This window comes from Carex rostrata, chromosome 19, assembly GCF_964058835.1.
Source record: "Carex rostrata chromosome 19, lpCarRost1.2, whole genome shotgun sequence".
In the NCBI taxonomy this organism is placed as follows: Eukaryota; Viridiplantae; Streptophyta; class Magnoliopsida; order Poales; family Cyperaceae; genus Carex; species Carex rostrata.
Window position 1 is genome coordinate 6,645,703 of NC_135936.1, and position 21,450 is coordinate 6,667,152.

General features: G+C 37.0%; 1 protein-coding gene across 2 annotated transcripts; it reads right to left on the reverse strand.

The window, feature by feature from the left end:
- Nucleotides 1–6,913: 6,913 nt before the first annotated feature.
- LOC144571404 (Transducin/WD40 repeat-like superfamily protein) lies at nt 6,914–13,995 on the reverse strand. Of its 2 annotated transcripts, XM_078320685.1 has the most exons (9): nt 11,471–13,995; nt 11,048–11,151; nt 10,865–10,934; nt 10,441–10,739; nt 9,472–9,904; nt 8,911–9,113; nt 8,445–8,568; nt 8,134–8,343; nt 6,914–7,576 (listed from the first exon to the last, which is right to left on the reverse strand). In XM_078320685.1, exons 1-9 carry the CDS (start codon nt 13,916–13,918, stop codon nt 7,430–7,432), a joined length of 4,038 nt encoding a protein of 1,345 aa, XP_078176811.1. In that variant the 5' UTR covers nt 13,919–13,995; the 3' UTR covers nt 6,914–7,429. The 2 variants fall into 2 exon arrangements, with proteins under 2 accessions (XP_078176811.1, XP_078176812.1); XM_078320686.1 differs by lacking the exons at nt 6,914–7,576; nt 8,134–8,343; nt 8,445–8,568 and adding an exon at nt 8,672–8,808.
- Nucleotides 13,996–21,450: the final 7,455 nt, after the last annotated feature.

Genomic DNA, 21,450 nt, shown 5'->3' on the forward strand with positions numbered 1-21,450 from the left:
CTTTTAGTTGGTTTCTGGATGGAACCCATTTGGTTTCCTTTTTGTTGAAATAGCTTCAGTTATTTTATTGTCTAATGAAGGAAACCAAAGAATCACGAAACATCCAATCAAAAACTTTGGTTTTGCAAAAGATAATCAAAAGCTCAATAACGAATCACGAGATTCAAGATCTTTCTGACAATTAGCTTAGAAAGACTTGTTTGTAAATTCATCTATTCAGTGGTGTGAGTGAAAAAAAAAAAAAAAAACATTCAGATTTTGTCTTATCTCGGTGCAAAGTTTACAGCGAGGCAGAGTGTTGCCTTCTGAGCTCAAGCTGCGTTCTTTCTTAATTTTTCTTTTCCGACTGTTTCTTCGTCCTGCTCCGACTTCTTTTTTGAAGGTCATCGCATGGGTTGCATGAGAGAGAGGAAAAGGGGTCAACTCGGATTGGTAGAGGACTAGAGGGGCAGAAACCGTTTAGCACTTTGTCTGTATATGATTTTTTAAGTGGCACTGGACATGGACAGTGCACTAACACTGGGATCCTCATCCTTTTAGAAACTGATTTGTGTGCAACGAGATTTATGTTATCAATAGTATAGTGAACAGTATTTTGGTTTGTTTTCTCCGGCTGGGTATGAACTGCTACACAGATATTTGAGAGGATTTGGTACAGAAAAACTGTAATACCTTACTGCGAACTTCATGTGCCTCTTTGATGCGTTACTGTTGTCTGTTGGGTCGACAGAAATGTTTGAAAGCTCCATTTTGGCAATAGATGAATGATTTTATAAGGTGAATTCTAACATTATCAAATCCTCTCACTGTGAATGTAAAATCTATATAAAGTATTCATGTTACTTATTAAAAGAATTTATTCTATGAGTCACCAGCACCAATGATGGTCGATTTTATTCGCAAGTGAACTTTGCTTTAAATTATGGAATATGTTGAATTAATTAAATAATTAATTTCAGATAACTAATGGTGTTTGTGATTTTAATGAGTTTGAATCATGTATCCCAACAACGTTTAAAAAAAAGGTTTGAAGTGAAATCTATACCATTCAAAGATATCAAATATGTGGTCAAATTACATACCACATTTCACTCTTATGAATGGATGATTCATCTCAAGATTTGGTCCACATCCTTCAAAGATTCAATTCACTTTCAAAGTGCTAGTTTTGTTTCAACAATTTTATAAATATGTAAAAAAAAATTACCAATAATGAGACAAAAATGAAATTACTTTTATTGATCCTCTCTTATGAATTTGGAAATTAATATAAAGTCCTTCAAATAATGTTAATTTTTCAACGGCAAATACTTTATAACTTCCCTTCTTAAATAATAATATTGCGTATGTTTTGAAATTTAACATGGTTTATTATTTATAACTTAACAAGAAATAAACGATTTTATTGTGTTTTAATTAAGAAACGTTGGTTACGACCTTTATATTTTCTTTTTATTTGCAATCTCAGTACTGTCCTCGTTTTTTTTTTTTTACTTCTGACTCGGGTGCGATATAAACAATGAAGACTAGTCAATGACACCCATTTACCATTTACTCTATTCGTATAGTATTTGATAAGATGGGTATAGGTAAAAAAATATTTCATTAGCTTATTGGGCATGGGCTTGGATAAGGATATTTTTTTCGTTAGATAAATATGTATGGGTACGAGTAAAGAGTATTTTGTACCTATTGGGAAACGGGTAATTATATAAAATAAATTATATCATGAAAAAATCTATGTATTTTATTGTAAGAATAATATTATGCTAAATATTTTACTTTTTTTATTTGAATGTTTTGTTATTTAGTTAACGAATTGAATTTGTCGGAAGAGATATTTGTAATTTTGTTTTTTTTTCTTTGTAAAAAACTATTAGTTAAAATTGATTTCATATTTGTATTTTTAATTTTATATTAGTAATTGTGATTGTATATATATGACATGATAAATTTTGATAGTTTATTAGTAAAAATAATAAAATTCTTATATTTTTATATTTGTTATTTGTCTGCTACCGTTTCGTTATCCGTTAATCTTAACGGATATAAATAAGATAGAATAAGATAAATTAGGTATGTACAAGATATGAATAAAGCTAACTTTTAGTGGGTACGGATATAAAAATAGTTTACTCGTATCGTAGCTATTGACACCCTAAGAAGTGTTGGAGTACTTCTTAGAGTTCGATAGCAGTAAATATTTAATTTATCATTTAAGAAGGTAGAGAGAGATCTTGGCATCTGGCAATTGGCACCTTCTCTTCGTATATACAGAATTTACATAGCGTACTGGCACTTGTCGATCGAGACCGCTATTTTAGTTGAATACTCGAAACCGTTAATTACAGAGTACACATTTCAAATCCGACAGCCGATCGAAGCAAAGTATGAGATGGTTTAGGACTGGAACGGATCCAGGATTTTCATGAGAAGAGAAAAAAAAAATATTGAATCGGATTTAATCTATTAATTAATTTGATACTCGATAAAAAAATAATGTTTTTACTTGTATTTTTCAATGCTCTGACTTATAATTTCAGATCTTTTAATTTATAATTCTAATTATTAATCATAATTTAAAAAATTTATTATGATTTTAACACTAAATTTAACTCGAAAGCTTCTGATCTATTCTGAGTTCCCCCTGATCTACTCTGAATTCGCCCCTGGTTTAGAAACTAATAAATTGAAGTTGGAGCCGAATAAGGACATTTTTTTCATTAATAGGCCTTATTTAATTAAAGTGAGGTGTTATTAGACAGCTTCCTTTAATGCTATAACTGGAATCAAAATCTGCTCGTGGTGAAGTGGGTCTGACAGTTGTCTCCCAACTCTACCACAGCCTATGTTCCCCACCTTTTCCGGGGTCCACATGGATAGTGCTAGGGAATTTGGGAATTTAAAAATAAAAGAATAAAATAGAAATTTTTTATTCATAGAAATTATAAAATTCGAACGAACATGAATAGAAATAGAAAGAGTATATCATTTGTATCAAATGTAGTAAGATCAGATTTATTGACGATCTATAGATTTTTTTTTTTTTGAACTGTGGCAAAGGAAAAAAGAAAAATTTATGGATCAGTCTCAATTAGTGGTTTGCAACTCGGGCGGGTACGGGTACCCCGGGTATACCCGTCTCGGGTACGAGTACCCCGGGTATACCCGTCTCGGGTACGAGTACCCCGGGTATACCCGTCTCGGGTACGGGTACATCTCGGGTACGGGTATACTCAGGTACAAGGGTATTCGGGTATGGGTATGGCGGGTATAATTTTCAAAACCCATACCCTACCCGTCCTATACCCTTACCTGTGTACCCTTGACGGGTAAGGCGGGTACGGGTACGGGTAGGGCGGGTACGGGTATTTTTTTTTTTTTTTGCTGTTTTTTTTTCTGGTTTTTTTGTTTTTTTGTATTTTTGTTGGTTTTTTTTTGTTTTTTTTGGTTTTTTTTTTGTTTTTTTCTGGTTTTTTCCTATTTTTTCTGGTTTTTTTTGTTGGTTTGGGGGGAAAAAAATCAGATTTTTTTAATTTTGAAATGGGATGAACAGTGGTCGGGTATACGGGTACGGGTACTCGGGTAGTCGGGTACGGGTAAACTCGGGTAGGGTATGGTCAGGTATTGGTCCAAAATAACGGGTCCGGTCCGGTTTTTGCCCGTACCCGCGTACCCGAGTACCCGAGTACCCGACCCATACCCGAGCTCGGGCACGGGTACCCCGGGCGGTGGGTACGGGCGGGTATACCCGACTGGGATAAAATCAATCCACTAGTCTCAATGATTCCGATCCATAAAGGGATTGATTTTCTACAACACAAAACTCTCGGTAATCATTGATTTTCTACAGATACAGAGGCTTTTGTGCCGTAAAAAATCAACCCCTTTATGAATCGGAATTATTGAGTTAGATCCATAAATTTTCTAATAGATTTTCTGCGACACAAAACCCTTTGTATCCGTAGATATAGATGGTTCTGTGTCACAGAAAATTAACCCTTTTATGGATCGGACTCATTAAGTCTGATTCATTTTTTTTTTTTTGAAAATTCTCTGTGCGGTTTTTAAAAAATATATATATATGGATCGGACTCAATAATTTCTTACTACATTTGATACAAACGAGGTACTCTTTTTATTTATGTACGTACGTATTTTATAATTTCTATGGATAAAAAATTTCCGGATAAAAGTCTCTAATTATGATGGAATTATAATACTGTTGTGCCTAAATCTAAACGTATTGAAAATCAAGACAACACATGATAAAATAGATATAAAATAAGGAGGAGGGATCTCTTGGTAATATTTTATTTTGACAATCTTCAATAATAAAACTTCTAAGTTTGATACTCAACGAAATTAAAGAGTTCATGTTGCAAAACACAAAATGTTCGTGAGGCAGGAACGAAATTAAAGAGTTTGATGTTTTAATTTGAATATAAAATAATGTCCGGTAATAATGTACCCAATGGAGTACTGTACCTTACTGTTCAATGAATGAATAAATTAATGTAATATGTTCTCTTATTTTGTAACAGTAGAGACCAAAATATTTTTTCTATTCATGAAAACTTGGGTATTCTCGTACATATAAATAAAAATTAGGTTTGATAATTTCTTAACATAGAAAACATTTATTTGTCGCATTAGTTCCACACTTCCACTTCAGATATATTTATGTTATTTATAATCCATACATTTTCCCAAAAGATAATGAGTGCCTGATTATGACTTGAGCAATCACATGCAAGTACGGTTGCATCTGTCGCATTAATAATTGCACGTGTGCAGCTAATGTTTGCTTGAAGAAAGATTTTTTTTTTTTTGCTTCAATGAAGAAAGAATTAACTATAGCAAGAAGGTTCTAATCCATGTTCTGAGAAGAATATTTAAATCGTACGGATGGAAATGGGAGAGACAGACTGCAGAAAATTAAATTATTTGGTTATGTTTGGTTGTGAGTAAAATTAACGAGAATTAAATTGCTTATTTTATTTTACTCTTTATTTTTTACACTTCGTTTGATAGTTTAAGTTATAGTTTAAATTAATCTTTTACTAATTCATCTAGAGAGATGAAATAAGTTTTTTTTAAATCGTCACTAAAGTTGTAAGGGAGAATAATCTTTGAGTAACCAACAATCTTAAAATTTTTCTTCCAGCCAACTGTGCTACCTCAAATAAGTTATTTTTATTATTTAAATATGGATTTATTTAATTATTTAAGTGTGAAGGTCTTACTCATCTCTTACTCTACAATCAAACATGACCTTTAAAAAGACCTTGTAACATGGGTGCTCATATTTTGCCGGTTTGAGACTTTTGAGATGGTAATGGTGGATGCAGTATTTTGCATCGTTTAAATTGAACTTTTTGGCTAATGCTTGCAGAGATGGAAATTTGGGTCAACTGCTGGAAGGATGAGTGGACTAGTGCATTGAAAACGGGTCGGATCGGTCCGGTCCGGATTCGGCCGGGCCACAGTTTCTACGGTCCATAGGTCGCATAGATCTACGGGTTAGCATGAGTCGGATTCGGTGAATCTAATTTGGAGGAGTTTGCTCAAACCCTTGCTAGATCCATGGTTCAAAATTCACACGAGTTGGGTCCGAGTCTTGGTCCGGATCTTTTTTTTTTAAAATAGCGGATTGTTTTTGGCAGGAACAACACTATTTTTGGCCGAAAACTGGTCTGTTTCTGTTTAGTCAGGTCTGGTCCGGGTTTGGTCTGGTCCGAGTCTAGGCGGGTCTCGGGTTAGTCCGGTCGGGGTCTAGGCGGGTCTCGGGTTAATGCGGGTTGGGTTTGGACGGGCCTAGTGGAAAAATCCGGTCCAAACCCTTGCTAGGCTCGTCCCTTGAGTTAGTCCGGTTCAGTCTGGAGGTCTAGCAAGGATCGGGTCGGTCCGAGTGCGATCCATGGTTGGGCCAGTTCGGATCTAGACCCCCGGGTTTTTTCAATACACTAGAGTGGACTGGTTTTTGTTGATAAGGATTTAATGCATAAGCTTCAAATGTGTGAAACTTCAAATCTTGTTTTCAGTTTTGTTGCGTGCTCTGTTGGAAGCATATCCGTGAGATATATATTTTGCTAATAGACATGTTTACTTAGTTAGACTTGTGGGGTTGAATTTATAGGGAAAAGGTCAAGGATGCAGAGTGGATGCGTTGAGAATGAGACTTTTAGCAGCTAGCTCTATGTAGGTTTGGATGCACTCTAGAATAGCTAGAATAACTATTATTTGAGAATAGTAGATGAGAATAGTGATTTTTGAAAGAGTGTGAGAATAGTGTTGATGTGGTGCTATTTGGAATAGCAAAAATGTTATTTGGATTGAACATTTAGAATAGCGATGAAGGGATTGAACATTTGAGAGAGCACCAATTGCTATTCTGACTTTTTGTAGGAATAACGGAACATCGCTATTCTCGCTGTTCCGAATAGCAATTGAGTATGTTTGGATGGATCGGAACAGCGCTATTCTCGCTATTTCGCTATTCTCAGTACATCCAAACATAGCCTAATATTTTGGTACAGTTGTAGTCGGCTTGTTGACTGTTATATCTAAGAAGCGGGTACGTGTGCAGATTTAAAATGCACATGAGAGAATCGTTGTAGATATTAAATAGTTTGATGGTTTGAACTCCAACCTTTACTAACAAAAAATTATATATTGATATCTCAAATCAAGTTTAATAATCTATCGCTGTGATCTAGGGTTCATGACGTAATGGGATTTATTTGTAAAATATTTCATACTTTCCAGGTATTTTGTACCTTATTGTTAGCTAAAGCAATATGAATAAGAGAAAGGTTAATAGTACAAAGTGTAAAGAATTTTTCTCCATTCATCACAATAAAATACTGGTTTTTTAGCTGGCCAAGAGGAAGACCAGTTCCCAGACAACTCATTTAAGTCTAAAAAGAATTTAAATTCAAGACGAGAAAAGGCTAACTTCAAAGTACCAGTTTAAAACTACAATCACGCTATACAGTAATACAATATACACACTCCCAAAACAATAGAGAGCATTCAAGAGCAAAAGAAACCAGCATAGACATACTGTACTCTTTTCAGTTGGAAAAATTACACTAGTAAAACTATAGCCGATGTACACTCTTATACCGTTCTACGTGACTCAATAAATGACTATGTAATGATAGTTTTGACAATTTTGACAATACTATCACTGAAAACTATGCTACTTACAGATAAAAAAAAAACAATATTCACTGCCTTGCCTATAACCTAGCCCGGCTTACTCTACTAGGTCGTGTCTTTATTCTTCAATGAAATCTGAGGACATGCATCTATCTTTGAGTTTTCCCTTTTTTTTCCCTCTGCTTACTTTCATTATCTCATCAACACCTCTCTTTTTGGGCGGTGATTAGGTTTTTTATTCCTGAAGGCTGTGCATAGATTGATTTTATGACAATTGAAAAGTCCCCAAATCCTGACCATGCCGAGTGAGCTTTACAGCTCTAGAACCAACCCATTGAAGACGGTATGATAGATCAAGATTGTGTATCAATAATCTCATGTGGTCTGCTTCACTAAGCTCGCATGTTTTATCCTATCAATACCAAACAGCGATTAATTAGACTTTGAAACTCATGAACGATTATGATACAGTGTAATTGGTTATGGCGACATGAGGATTTTACCAGCTTCCATACAAATTGATTGAACTTTCTTTAGTGCTAAAGAGAATTTATACGCATATGGCTTAACTAGACTTTGAATCTCACCAATCATTATAATACAGTACCAATTGGGTCAGGTGAACAAGGATGTTGCCAGCTTTATATAGATATATTGTTTTTTAGTTTTTACGTATCTTTAGGGTTGAAAGAGAATACACAGAGGGATCATGGCTAAATTTAAGACTATATGTCAAGTTCTGCCTCGAAAAACGGCCATAATTCATCTGTTAGTTAGGTCAAGTACTGGTAGATGTCAGACGAATATGTGGCATATTAGCCAACATGCACAACATTGGTTGTAAATTAATCCATGGAAGCAAAATAACGAGGGCAACTTTGATGACCCAACTTTGATGATCTTATTCTAGTAATAACACCATAAGAAGGAAACAACTATAAGAAGGTTGAAAAAAAATAAAGAGCATACTTCCTGATTGGTGCGTTTATCATGTCCTAAGATGCTATTCATGATACTTAAACGGGACGAATTTGGCGAAAAACTCTCCCAAGGAGGAACAAAAATGAGCTTAGTGCACTGGACTGGTACAACACTCTTAGTGGTGAGCCTCTCCCACCAAGCAGATCCAAGGGACCACCATCTTATCATCAAACCATTCTCAGAGAAGGCCACCAACCCCTGATTTAAGAACAACGAACATCTTGTAAAAGAAAATATAGGAAAAAAAAAAAAAAGAAGAAAGCAAGCAATGTACAAAGGAAAAAATATATATATACAACCTCCCCATCCGGTGAGAAGCTAAGAGCTGATATGGCAGTGGCAACCTTTGTATTAGAGGCCCCTTCAAGCAAGACAGGAAAGCCAGGTGGTGCACTTGCATCTAAAATCCTTATTTTTGTCACGCTGTAAATAAAAACAAGATGAAAGATATTATTGTAATTCGATAATAAAAGCTGGAGGTGGGCATGTTATCCTAGGCCACCCTGACAGCTACAAGAGAAAAATGTTCACAGCTAGATTGGAGGTTCTATGGCTTTCAGAAGGGCATGGACCAACTTGACTCCTTTTTGACCAAATCAGACGTGAACTAGTCTGAACCAACCTGCAGATTTCTAGGTTCCATCTGAATAAGGTTTTTTTTACCTGAGTTAAAATATTATTACAAAGTTACCCTATTTGACCCATTGATATGCATCTCTGCTGAAAATTGACTAAATTGATAACAGGAACAGGTCAGTAAAGTACCTTTCCATGTCATATACATGTATACTGGTTTTACTAACATCTCCTATGGCATCTCCTACAGCCAACCGTGTCATGGATTCATTCAGAGAGACCATTGGAACAACACGTGCAATTTCTCTCAAAGCAATCACAGACGTGGCTACACAAGCTTTGCGCATGACCAAATTGGTGGGGTCCATTGTATGCAATATATAGCTGACTACCTGTATTGTAAAAATATAAGTTAAACTAGTTGGAAAATAATCAATATATTGCTAAAAGTGCAATAACATGCATTTAACATAACAGGTATAGGTACTGGAATAGCTTCCAAATTGGGAATAATAAAAAAACTGCATTCTCCCCACTGTGCACCACACCCCGCCACCACCAAAAAAGAGGAAAAAAACAACAACAAGGGAAATTAAAACTTCATCAATTCTGATCTAAGGTGGGCACAGAATGAAAGATTGGTTTCCATTGAGAAATGAGTAAATGCCTGGCATAATAGCAAATTAATAAGATTGTTGTACGGAATAGGAATAACAAATTAAACACAGGTAACTAGAGTTATATCTAAACCTTTTCAAGGTAAGGAGCCAAAAGTTTGGGAGACCCGCGAACTACTCTTATAATAGCCTTTAGTGACACAAGATGCACTGGAGAATCAGATGCAGTGCCCCAAATCTGACCTTCTACAACACCCAAGAACCCTTCTACATCAGCCATTGCCAGGCTGGGAAGAAGTACACCAATTAAGGAATCTCGCATAGTAACACTCTGTACTGAACTTGGGTTTCCACCATGTGAACCACTCAGACACTCGATCTGGAACAGCACATCTCCAATGAAGTGCGTTATGTCCTGGCCTAGACAATTTTTCCATACTTGATCCATCCCCTCAGCCAGTAATTCGGCAGCTGTTGGGCTATACCGGTCATTCATAGACATAAGGAGCTTTATTAAATGATTTACGACAATACTTGCAAGTGTGTCTTTTACTATACTAGGATACCTGGAAAATAAAATTATATTATGTAAGTATGATGTATACGTAGAAACTTGATACAGACAGGCAGTGTCAGTAGACAGTGCAATTTGTAGGATATATACTCTTGACTACAATGATATATAATAACCAAAGAAATCAGGTACCCACTATCCATTAACCAAAAAAATATTTTATGACCAATCTCAAAATCTTAAATTCAAGTTTCAAATTACAGTTTTGGTTTTGATTTTTGAGGGGTTTCAAGTTAGATTTTGGATGTTTTGGTCTTCTTTTTCTTAACTTCAGAAGAGAGAAATATTAGGTTGCAAATTATAGAAACCAATTAGGATTTCCCACTCAGATACAATTAACCAAGGATAGAAAATCTCAGATTTCACTACTGGTATGTACAGTTCTTGTAACTTTTTTATCTACTTGTAATTACCTTGGCTACATGTTGTGATTCAGTATTACTAACACAAGCTAAAAGCAAGATAAGGATGTGTACACCAGGATTTCGCAACAAACTACACAGTAGCAATAATCTAGCAATAAATTACCAAACAACCAATGCAGCAGCGACAATTATATTAGAGGCCATGGAGTCTTGGGTAGTTGCATTGATCCAAGAGATCCAGTCTTGATCTTCAAATGCATCCAGCCATGTCATTATACTAGATGTTTCCAATTCTTTATCTGTTGATTGCTTGGCTGTTGGAGATGTGATTTCTTGCGATAGGTTTTTCTTTTTGGGTGCAGCTAGTGGTTGTGGGATTGCACGTGGGGCTGCACAGTGGAACAGAGACCTTGCAGCCATTCGCACGTGCTCACACGGGTGTTGCCAGAAGCTCACTAAAAGCTGTAAAATATTTAATAAGTATACTTATACACAAAGAAAAATCTGGTGACTGGTGGTGTCCAATTGTTTGTTTTTATATAAATTTTGACTTTGTAATCCATATAAAGAGGTAGTCTATGAAGAACCTGAAGTAAAGGAGGCTTGACGTCTGGAACTTTCTCTGCAAAGTTTCTTGTGTAAAATGCAGCTAATGCACTACAATGAAAATTTAACAGAAACCAAGAAAATTAATAAAATATTGCCAATAAAAACATCTGCAGATGTGCCTTGTAGGCACAGAAGAAGCTACAAAGAGGAAAATGGTTTACCTGCTAGCATTTGCGCAGGAACGAGATAAACTGATCATGTGTTGAGCGAGTGAAACCATGGTTAAAGATCTCATTGCACAAAACTCCGGAGAAGAGCGCCAAAGCTGAATATCATACAAAAATTTTGTTCTAAGCAACATGAGTATTAAAATTTCAGAGAGAAGAGAGAGAGAGAGGTACAGTGCATACTCTGAGTTCACTGTACAACATCAGTATGGTTCGGTACCAGTTAATACCAACCAGGTCAATTTTGACTCCGTTGCTTTCTAATTACAGCACTACATGCTCTGAGATGAACCAGTATGAGCCAATTCATCCAGGCAGTGGACAGAACATCCAGTTACCAGCCCAATAGCTCAAAACAAAGATTCTATCATGGTTCAAGACTATCTAAACCATAATCAGCTCATGTTAAGAATTTACCTCGAGAGTTGGCTCTACACCAGGAAACATCAAACTCATTGCGCCTCTATCCCCTATAATACCAGCCGTGATGTGACACACATCTGGTTTACAAACATTCATCTCTTCTACTAACAATCTATCCAATTCGGTATCAACACCCCACAAATGCAGAAAACACAAACTAAATCTTAACAACCTTCCCTCTGGTGACTCCTTTGCAGGACTATCCACCTCTTCACCTTTTCTAAATGCTGCCTCCTTTGATAAATGGCAAGAAACATGAGCCAAAGGAGACATGAGAGCAGCAAGGTCAAACCGCAAGCTTGCTATTCCTGGAAACGGGCATGAGCATTTAATAGGAACCTTCTTTTTTTCTTGGTGAGCCTTTTGAGAAGGTCCATGTTGTTGCTTGGCAGAGTTTGACCCTAACCTTAACCCCAACATGTCATCACGTATGTCATGAGTTGACCTCAAAACTGGCCCCTTTTGTTGCACATTCAAAATGATTTTGTTGGCTTTTTTAGAGCTTTTTGGGTCTTTAAAAACAGGCAACAGCAGAGAAGATGCTGAGGTGGTACCACCTAATATACCACCAGCAATTGTATTCTTATAAATATTGTTACAAAAGTGATCGAACATGGAATTAGAAGCTGCCCCACGAGTAACTCGTTCAAGGGCCCCGGTTTTCAGGTCCCATATGTACAGAAGACTAACAGTATCAGTATTAGGTTTTAGGTTTCTACACAAACAAGCAATGTACCCTTTATTTCCATCCCAGGCCACCATTGATGGATAGTAAATGTGACCTGGGAAAACTCGCTCAACCCGCAACGTTTCCAGAGAGACGAGAGCAACACAGTCATCATCTCCTACTGACAAGAAACAATCATTCCATGGCTGGTAAGTCCATTCTGGAGGCAGTATGATTTGCCGTACAGATGCCACATGGTGGTGCATGACTGCTAATAAGATGCCAGTATCTAAGTCCCACACTCGTACAGTACAGTCCTTACTTCCTGACATAAGAGCACGTGTAAAGCGGCCTTGTGTGTGCATGTTATGGCTCGCTAAGCAAAGAACTGGACCTGTGTGGCCTGAAATTATGTTATCAGAAATATGTGGAAATATGCCTCCAATACCAGTCATAGACTCCAAGAAACGGATCACTTCTATCTCACCAGTGTAGAAGCCATATACTATGGCATATGGTACAAACGAATCTTCAGAAAGAACCATTGAAGATGATACAATCCTTCCATTTGAGATTGACTTTTCACAGGGAAATCCCCCTTCTAAAATTTTCTTGCTCAAATAAGAGCTTGAATAGAGACTTTCAAAAGACCACGTTGAGATGTAAGGTTGCCAGAGTAAGGATTCTCCAACTGTAATGCATTCTGATTCTATGCGAACAAGGAATTCATTAAATTGGCAAAAGGAAAATATTTCTCTTCTCTCTACTGTACTGGAAGTTGGTGGGATTTCACATACAGGTTTGTAATCAAACAAATTGCCCACGATTGAAATGCTATAAAACATAGCCGTACCATTATTACTACACAGAGCAAGGCTTCTAAATATACCATCATCTCCGGTATCTCCTACATTGAAACTTGCATCTGGTAGAAAAATGCCAGTAATAAGTTTATCATTTGACTCTTCTCTGCAAAGAGAAGAACCAACTATAGATATCTCACCAATAACATTTCCTTCAGCCACCCATTTTAACAAACACCTAGATGCATACACCAGAGCTAATATCCTCCCCTCTTGATCAGATGCCACCGCTTGAATTAAACCCTCTGAATTCTCGCCTGTGCTCATAGACCCAGCATCAGAAGAAATGCTAGTAGATGAAACTACGCTCCCTTCAAGGCCGTCCATGTCTTGCGACTCTGATACATCCAAAAACTGGATCCGTCCGTTACCGTCTATCAACAAAACCTCTGAACCAAACAAACCCATTTCCAATGGAGATCCAATTGACAAGCCCCCATGAAACACACTCTTCACCACATTGAGGCTCACACAATCAACAACCATCACAACGTACTTCCTCAAAGGTTGGGGATGGGACCCACCGTGCTCCGCAGACCCGCAAAGAACAAACACGTGGCTGGACGACAGTGGATCTGACTTGACGATCAACGGTGTGCCAGACCATGGTGGTAACTTTCTCCTCCTACGACACCGACTGGAGGCAGTACCGGACCAGAGGCAGAGAACACCAGCAGTGCAGGTGCTGAGGAGGGAGAAGGTGGAGGTGGCAGTGAGGGAAGAGATGGAGGCGGCGTGGCCGGAGAGGAGGCAGATAGGAAGGATGGATGGGGCGGAGAGAGACCACCGGATAATGGCGCCATCGGATCCTCCGGTGAAGAGAGAGAAGGCGGAGGGAAGCACGGCAGCTGCGGTGATCTGGTGCGAAGGTGGCGTTGACGCCCATAAAGCTGCCACAGACGGGCACTTCATTTTTCCTTAGTTACGGAGTGGGAGAAAATGGGGTCGCGGCCACAACTGCCGGTGCGACGGGATAGCTAGCTCATGGCGAGTCCGCATCGTCTGCATTAACTCAAAAGAGCATCTTTTGAGTTAATGCATCTCGACCGTCTGATTGTAAATGGAGCCCATCCGGCCCCCGACAATAACTTAGGGGAACTTCAATATTAGTGCGGATCTAAATATACACGAATTTTAAAGTTTATTGGACAGTTAAGATACATCAACTCGAAAGATTCTTTTTTGAGTTAATGCGGAGGATACGAATTAGCTCATGGCTGGATCAAGATTTTGCTATGATGTACTAATTGATTCATCTTTATTTGTTTGTTTAGTTTTAGGGCCTGTTCGGCCAGATCACTATTCACGTGGGAAAAAAAAAATTCAGTTCAATTAAATTTTTTTTTTCTCACGAAAACAGTATTTTTCAGTTCAAATCCTGTGCCCGCGCCCATTCTCATTTGTCGGCCGAACAGGCCCTTAAGTTTTAACGAATGGGCTGGTTTGTAAATAAGTAAAATAATTTTTTTGATGTAGTTTCAAATTGGATTTAAATAATTATGTATTTAATTTAACATAATTTTAAAATCATTTAATCATAGAGTGAAAAAAAATATTAATAAATTATAGTCGTTTGATGACCAATTAGTTTTTAAAATTAAACTCAATTTAATACAAAAGTCATATAAATTATAGAATAGATATCTGTAATTTTATTTTATTTATTTTCATAACTTGATCACCTTTGTCAACCAAATTTTGATTTTTTTTTTTTTTGAAAAGCAGTGATATGACCACCGATTTCATAGAAATCAAGCATACTTAATTTGGTACCCAAAATAGATATCAAAACCAAATACAATAAGTCTTACAACAGTTTATTATCAACATCAAAAGATATAAAGAAAACAAGTAAAAACAGTATCACATCAAAATCTAATATCCCAACAAAATGAATAATAAGCAAGTAAAAGCTCAAAAGGCAACCCGTCCCTAGAAGGCTACTCATCCAATAAATCATCATCTGTCAACTCATCTCCAGACATTTGACATGGGGGGCTGCCAGCTCCAAGAGTCTGGGTTGACTCATCTTCCTCCTCCATTATCTGATCTGGGAGGTCCTTAACATCACATGGAAGTATTAGACTTAATTTCAAGTATGAATTTTCAGATCTAAATTTATACCAAAAAGTAGCTAAAGAAATTATCTTAAATCCTAATGATTTAACAGAAATAAGAGTAGTATTATCATTAAAAATAACTCTATTTCTTTCTAACCATACATGCCATGAAATTGATCCCCTTAACAATTCGACAAATAATTTATCTTTTAAGGGTATAGAAGCATTGTTCACTCAAAAGTATAGAACAAAGTTTTAGTATAGCAAGCTATACCTTTTAACCTGGACTACACTGTGATTCAGACTGCAAGTATACAATCCTACCGATGGTATGGTCAGGTATCGATCCAGAGGACGGTTGAAGTATTAACTAGATTTTACCTGAATTACTTAAAAAATAGAAGTTGGAGAAAGGTTGGTTTTGGTGTTTATGTTTCCTGAACAATTCAATAACACGGATTAAAAATAAGAGAGTAAATAAATTGGTTTAATTCAGAAATAAAAAGGCGTTTTCAGGGTTTCTGATTTCATCTTTAACTCTGCCTCTCGATACCTGACGCGGGCCGCGTATTCTCATACGCAGGGCGCGTGGCCCTCGAGTTAATACAGCAGCTTGTTTTACCCTAAAATGTGATACTCAAATAACCGTACTTCATACAACTCGAGTGTTGCAGGACATGTCTAAAATGTCACCTATTGTACAAAAAAAAAAAAAAAAATGATACAGTACAATGCATCAGAAGAAAAATATCGAAGACAAAAAATATATATATATAAAGTATAAAAAAGAAATATGCGAGACTGATGGTTACGTGTGAAAACTAAGCCGCCTCTTGATCCACCTTGACTTACCATTGCGATTATTATTCTAAAATATATAATAAATAAATATAAAAAAATATATACAGAGAGAAGTCCCTACTGGACGATACATTGCAAATCCAGATTCGTTACTGGATCAAAGTCTTTTTCTTTTTTTTTGATGTGATAATCCGATATTTTTTTTATTTATATATATAATGGGCTTCGGATAAATTCTATTTTAATATAGATCACAAGCCTTTCATGTATTATGGGCCACCTTATGATTGGATTTGTTCCAATTTCGTAGTCATCAAACCACATCGTTTATAATGTTGATAAAATTATGAGAATCCGCATTGTAACGGTGCACATTTATAAGTGGTAAAAGCTGTCCAAATTACTCATTTGAGTTGAATGACTTTAAATTATGATCGCCACCATTGTAATGATAATAATATACATGCGGCACCGTTACCAATTTTATTAATAGCAATCACTCCTTTAGCGGTATATCATGCCCAAATCATTCTTGACTTAAATATGCTGACAATCTTTCGTCATAAATTATACAAATACGAATGGGTTCACTAAAATTTATTGTGTGTTCCAGTCTAGCCACATGTGCTAATGTGATAAGCATGATGCCCAATAAAAAAAATTAGCAATGAAATTGAGATTGATAAAATTAAAAGACACCACCTTGTTATAACGGTGCATATTTATGTCCACATGTGCCAATAGGCCAATATGATAAATACAAATTTAAGTTAGCATATGATGCTCTCATCAAATTGGGATCAATAATTAAAATAAGACCACACTGCTTTACCGGTGCAAAGGATATATATATTAATTTACATTGTAGCGGTGTAATGTTTTAATTGGTTCTAAGTACGTTGAATCCACACCATCAAAGAAACTGAAACGAACAATCCGGAGCATAATACAATGAAATTAAGCTTGACGTTCACTGTTATGATGATGATAATAGCATAATATCTGGGAATTAAAAAATTGCAAGATTGGCTCATTTAATTTGAAGATGGCAAGGTTGGCCGGTTTAATTTGAGCATGATTTTTGGCAGCAATAATACCCTCATGCTCTATAAAAGAAAACTCAGAAATTCAAGAAAAAAAAAAGGAGGGAGATAGAAGGAGGAAAGACAGAGGAGAATACACGTACCCATACAGAGAGAGACACCGAGAGAGAGAGTCAAAATTATACACATTAAAAATAGTGAGAGTGAGGGAAGATAATACAAAGGAATATATACTCCAATCTTCCTTGACAATCAAAAAGGTAAAATAAAAGAGAAAGGTTTCTGCATTGCGTGAAGTGAATTTTATTCCTGATATCTTTTCTCTTCTTTTGGATTTCGTGAAAATATTCTAAAGAAACACAACACACTTGAAACAAAACACTCGCTACTTCCGGACTCGAAGCACTCGGTGCGCGTAGGGTGCCGGTTGGGCAAAATTGTACAAACACTCGCTACCGTCGGACTCGAAGCACTTGGTGCGCGTAGGGTGCTGATGGGGTGATTCAATGGGCTCGAAGCACTCGGTGCGTGTAGGGCGCCAATAAAAAAAAAGGATCCGAAGCACTCGGTGCGTGTAGGATGCCACAATCATGCTAATGACGAGTGCGAATGAGACAGAAATGCTGTCGAAATTCCCTCTTAATTAGACATGCAAAATAATATTCAAATGAATCAAATTGATAAGCCGAGATGCTGCTAAAATTTCAAAAGGAAAAATAAAGAGTATGCGGTTTTTTGATAAATGATAAAAAAAAAGACATGTCATAACAATATTGAAGCCGGTTTATATATGGAAAGTAAATGAAGGAACAAAAAAAACTAAAAGAGACGTATTGCTAAAATGATGTTATTAGTGAAGTCTGTGCAAATTAAATAAGGAGTCAACAAGGAAAAATAACCAATTGAATAAGTGGTCAAAATGAAAAGAGATATTAATGTACACCATTATACAACGGAGATATACATGATACAAAATAGAAGTGTTCTCACTGTTATATAACAGTGGCATATACGAAACAAAATAAAGGAGATGCATAAATTGAATAATTAGCGATCGATTTAAGCATATGAATAAGGGATATCAAGGCACAATCCTTTTGAAAAGAGACCATGATCTTCTGCCGAATATTTATGCCACAGTTCAAACTCACTTTGATAATCAATCGATCTTATTCTTGCTCAATCCTAAGCCAAATGAGTCTATCCTCATACGAATCGCAAACTAGTGCATTCATCCACAACCAAAACCAAACCTACAATAAACCATGACAAGTCCATGTCAAAGACTACTCAAACTCAAACCAAACCCATATAAAATACGAAGCTCTACCAAATAAACCAAGCTCACTCAAATATGAGTCAAAGAAACTCAAAGCGAACGGAAACTAACCAAATAAACCCAAATCACAATCAAGACCAAGGAAACCCAAGCCTAAATAAATCCAAATAAAACCAAATTCAAATCAAATCCAAGCAAAATCAAGCTTAAACTCGAACCATGCCAAAACATAAACCAAACATAAGTAAACCCGATGCACCAAAGTAAACTCAAATACAAAGGCGTCCACGCCACCCAAATCCAAAGGCTTCCACGCCAACCAAATTCAAAGGCTTTCACGCCAACCAATTTCAAAGGCTCTCACGCCAACCAAATCCAAAGGCTTCCACGCCATCCAAACCCAAATAAAGGGCTCTCGCGCCAACCCAAAATAAAGGCTTCCACGCCACCCAAATACAAAGGCTTCCGTGCCAAACCAAGTCAAAGGCTAAATGCCATCAAATCCAAAGGCTTCCACGCCACCTAAATTCAAAGGCTTCATGCCACCCTAACAATACATAAATTCAGCTAAAGCCCTTGCATGTAACAGGCACCCCAAGGGAAGGAAAACCCTATAGATGCCACGGGCACATGATACGCCCTGGTCCAAACCCTCTGCGCCAGTCCGACCTGTAGGCTGTCGAAGTGTTCCAGACACCTACTCAAGTGGTCCAGTGTCGCCCATGACATAAATTCAGCTAAAGCCCTTGCATGTAACAGGCACCCCCAAACAAAAGCCCTAGAAAATTCTAGGCACCCTCAAATCAGCTAAAGCCCTTGCATGGAACAGGCACCCCGAACAAAAGCCCTAGAAAATCCTAGGCACCCTCAAATCAGCTAAAGCCCTTGCATGAAACAGACACTTCCAAACAAAAGCCCTAGAAAATCCTAGGCACCCCAAAACCAGCCAAAGTCCTTGCATGTAATAGGCAACCCCAAATTAAACAAAAGCCCTAGAAAGTCCTAGGCAAATCCCAAATAAAATAAAAGTTATAAAAAATCTTAAGCATACACCATTAGTATGCTCCTCGAGGGTTGAATCAGTACTACCCCTCTGATTCAGTATCACCCTCTCTTTTTAAGTGTACTTTCGATACCCTACCCTAATCATGTCATTCCGTCCAGCCCCTTAATCGGAGGTTCCTGGGTACCACCCAGGGTAATTAACGGCAGGGGCTTGCGCCTGTCGGAAGGAAAAGAATCCCCACAATCAAACAATAAGCTTCCTCCCCTTTTACCTACTCAAGGGAGGGAGTGTATCTGCAGAGACGTTCGCCCCGGTCTACACCAAAATAACAGGCCGACAAAAATGCCTCAACACAGCTGTCTATTTCTATGTCGAAAGTTATGTGTAGGGTTCTATTGACCGTACTTGATGTTCCTAAACCTCAACTCTCGTTTGTTGGCTTAATAAACTTGGTAACGGAATTGCAAGTTTTGCCCTCTTAGGTTTTTAAACCTCAACTCTCGTTTATTGGTATTCTACCTAAGTTACTTGTCTGGTTTACTAAAGGTATCCGCCATCTCTCGACGCATGGAAAGTTCACCTCTCGGCTATTAATTGGTTTTACCTCTCGGCTCACAAACCTACCTCATGTACTTAGTCTGGTTGAGAGAAAGATCAAGGCCAAAAAAACAAGAAAGATGTTGCAGTTCATCTAACAGTAAACTAAGAATAATCCAAACAATTTCAACTAAGCAATTAAAATACTACTCAAACAAGCAAACACAAATATCAACACAGATTCAAACAACTTGCATATAAAACAAAGTATTTGACTACATCATAACCCTAGAAACTAAAAGATCTACTCAGACATAGTTCTAAAACAAATAAAACAATTAAAGATAAGAGAGTTCATGGCAAATCTCGAAGAACGAAGAAGAATCGTCGCAAAACTCGCGTTTAGGGTTTAGAAATGTTCCTTAGCTCTAGAATGAGGACTATAGTACAAGAAATCCCGCTTATAATCTTTTCTGACCAACCTTCCTTCAATTAGCCTTATTTTCAAATTATGGATCTGTTTCTGGAAATGCTTGACACAGCCTGCGTTCCTGTTTCTCTGACTCAGATTGTAGATCTTCTCGCAAGCTTTCCGAAAAGTGATCATACACTCAAAATAGAGTTACGAGTCAAAAGTTATGACTGTTTTAAGTTCAGGTCCTGAAATTTCAGCATCGTATACAGGTCGCATCAGTGGTCAGGTCAAGGTGTGATACGGCCCGCATCAGATGTGACGTGACCCGTGTGAAGACCTTTAAATTCCATATTCTTCCCTGATTTCACCCGTATTCTGCAAAATAAGAATAAAAGCGCAGCAGTACCACATTCTATAGATAAACATGGGTTGTGTACAACGAAGTTAGCAATATTGTCGATCGGGGTGCTTTAGGTCAGATGTGACTCCACCAATGGGTCAAGATAATCCAAATGTGATCCAAACCCATTTAAGCATACAATTTATTAATATTTTTGCTATGGAAGAACCGACATTTGTCAAATTATATCAGAAAGACTCTTAATTTAGCCATCAGTTGTACAAGTAAGCCTCAATTCAGATCTAAGTTTCTCCAATTTAAACAGAAACATCTCCAGTTTAACCCAAACAAACATAATTCTACTGGGTCAGTATCAAGCCTAACCAACTTCGTAATTGACTTCATCAGCAACATTGAAAACCAAACCAAGCAAGAAACTCTGATACATATAGAGAAGAAAATGATCATATACATGGAAAATAAGACGAGGATTTTGTAAAATGACACTGTATGGCAAGTTCGAAAAGGGGTGTACCGCAGCTTGGTAGCGCATTTGTTTCACAGGTTCAAATACTGTCATCCCTACCTATTACTTATCTAATGGAAAGTGAAGAGGAAATCATTAAGATCGTAGATTTGCGAATATTATATGTTTAATAAATGTTACCCATGTGTAGGTAATCAATTCTTCCTTTGTAGTTTGTCACTGAAGTCAAGTAGTTAAAGTTTAGGCCCCATTTAAACTAAAATTTTCAGTTGTTTTTGTCTCAGTACATCATAAAAAAAATAGAAGAGTGCTACCAACTGGTAGAGTCACAGTGTAATAGGATTTGTCATGTTACCACTATTTTCTGAGACCAACGCGTTCCACAATAATTGAAGCTTTAGAAGAAGATTAGAAGTATGGTTAATTAAGGTAGGATGTCTGGTGGGTCCTGTAATACCACGTATTTTAAGTACTAA

Excerpts from the sequence above, each read along its gene's own strand:
- LOC144571404 (XM_078320685.1), bottom strand. The coding sequence starts at position 13,918 with ATGAAGTGCCCGTCTGTGGCAGCTTTATGGGCGTCAACGCCACCTTCG. Across the intron at positions 8,569-8,910 it reads CATGTATATGACATGGAAAG|CGTGACAAAAATAAGGATTT; the intron begins GTACTTTACTGA and ends TTTTATTTACAG. Across the intron at positions 7,577-8,133 it reads ATAAACGCACCAATCAGGAA|GATAAAACATGCGAGCTTAG; the intron begins GTATGCTCTTTA and ends TGGTATTGATAG.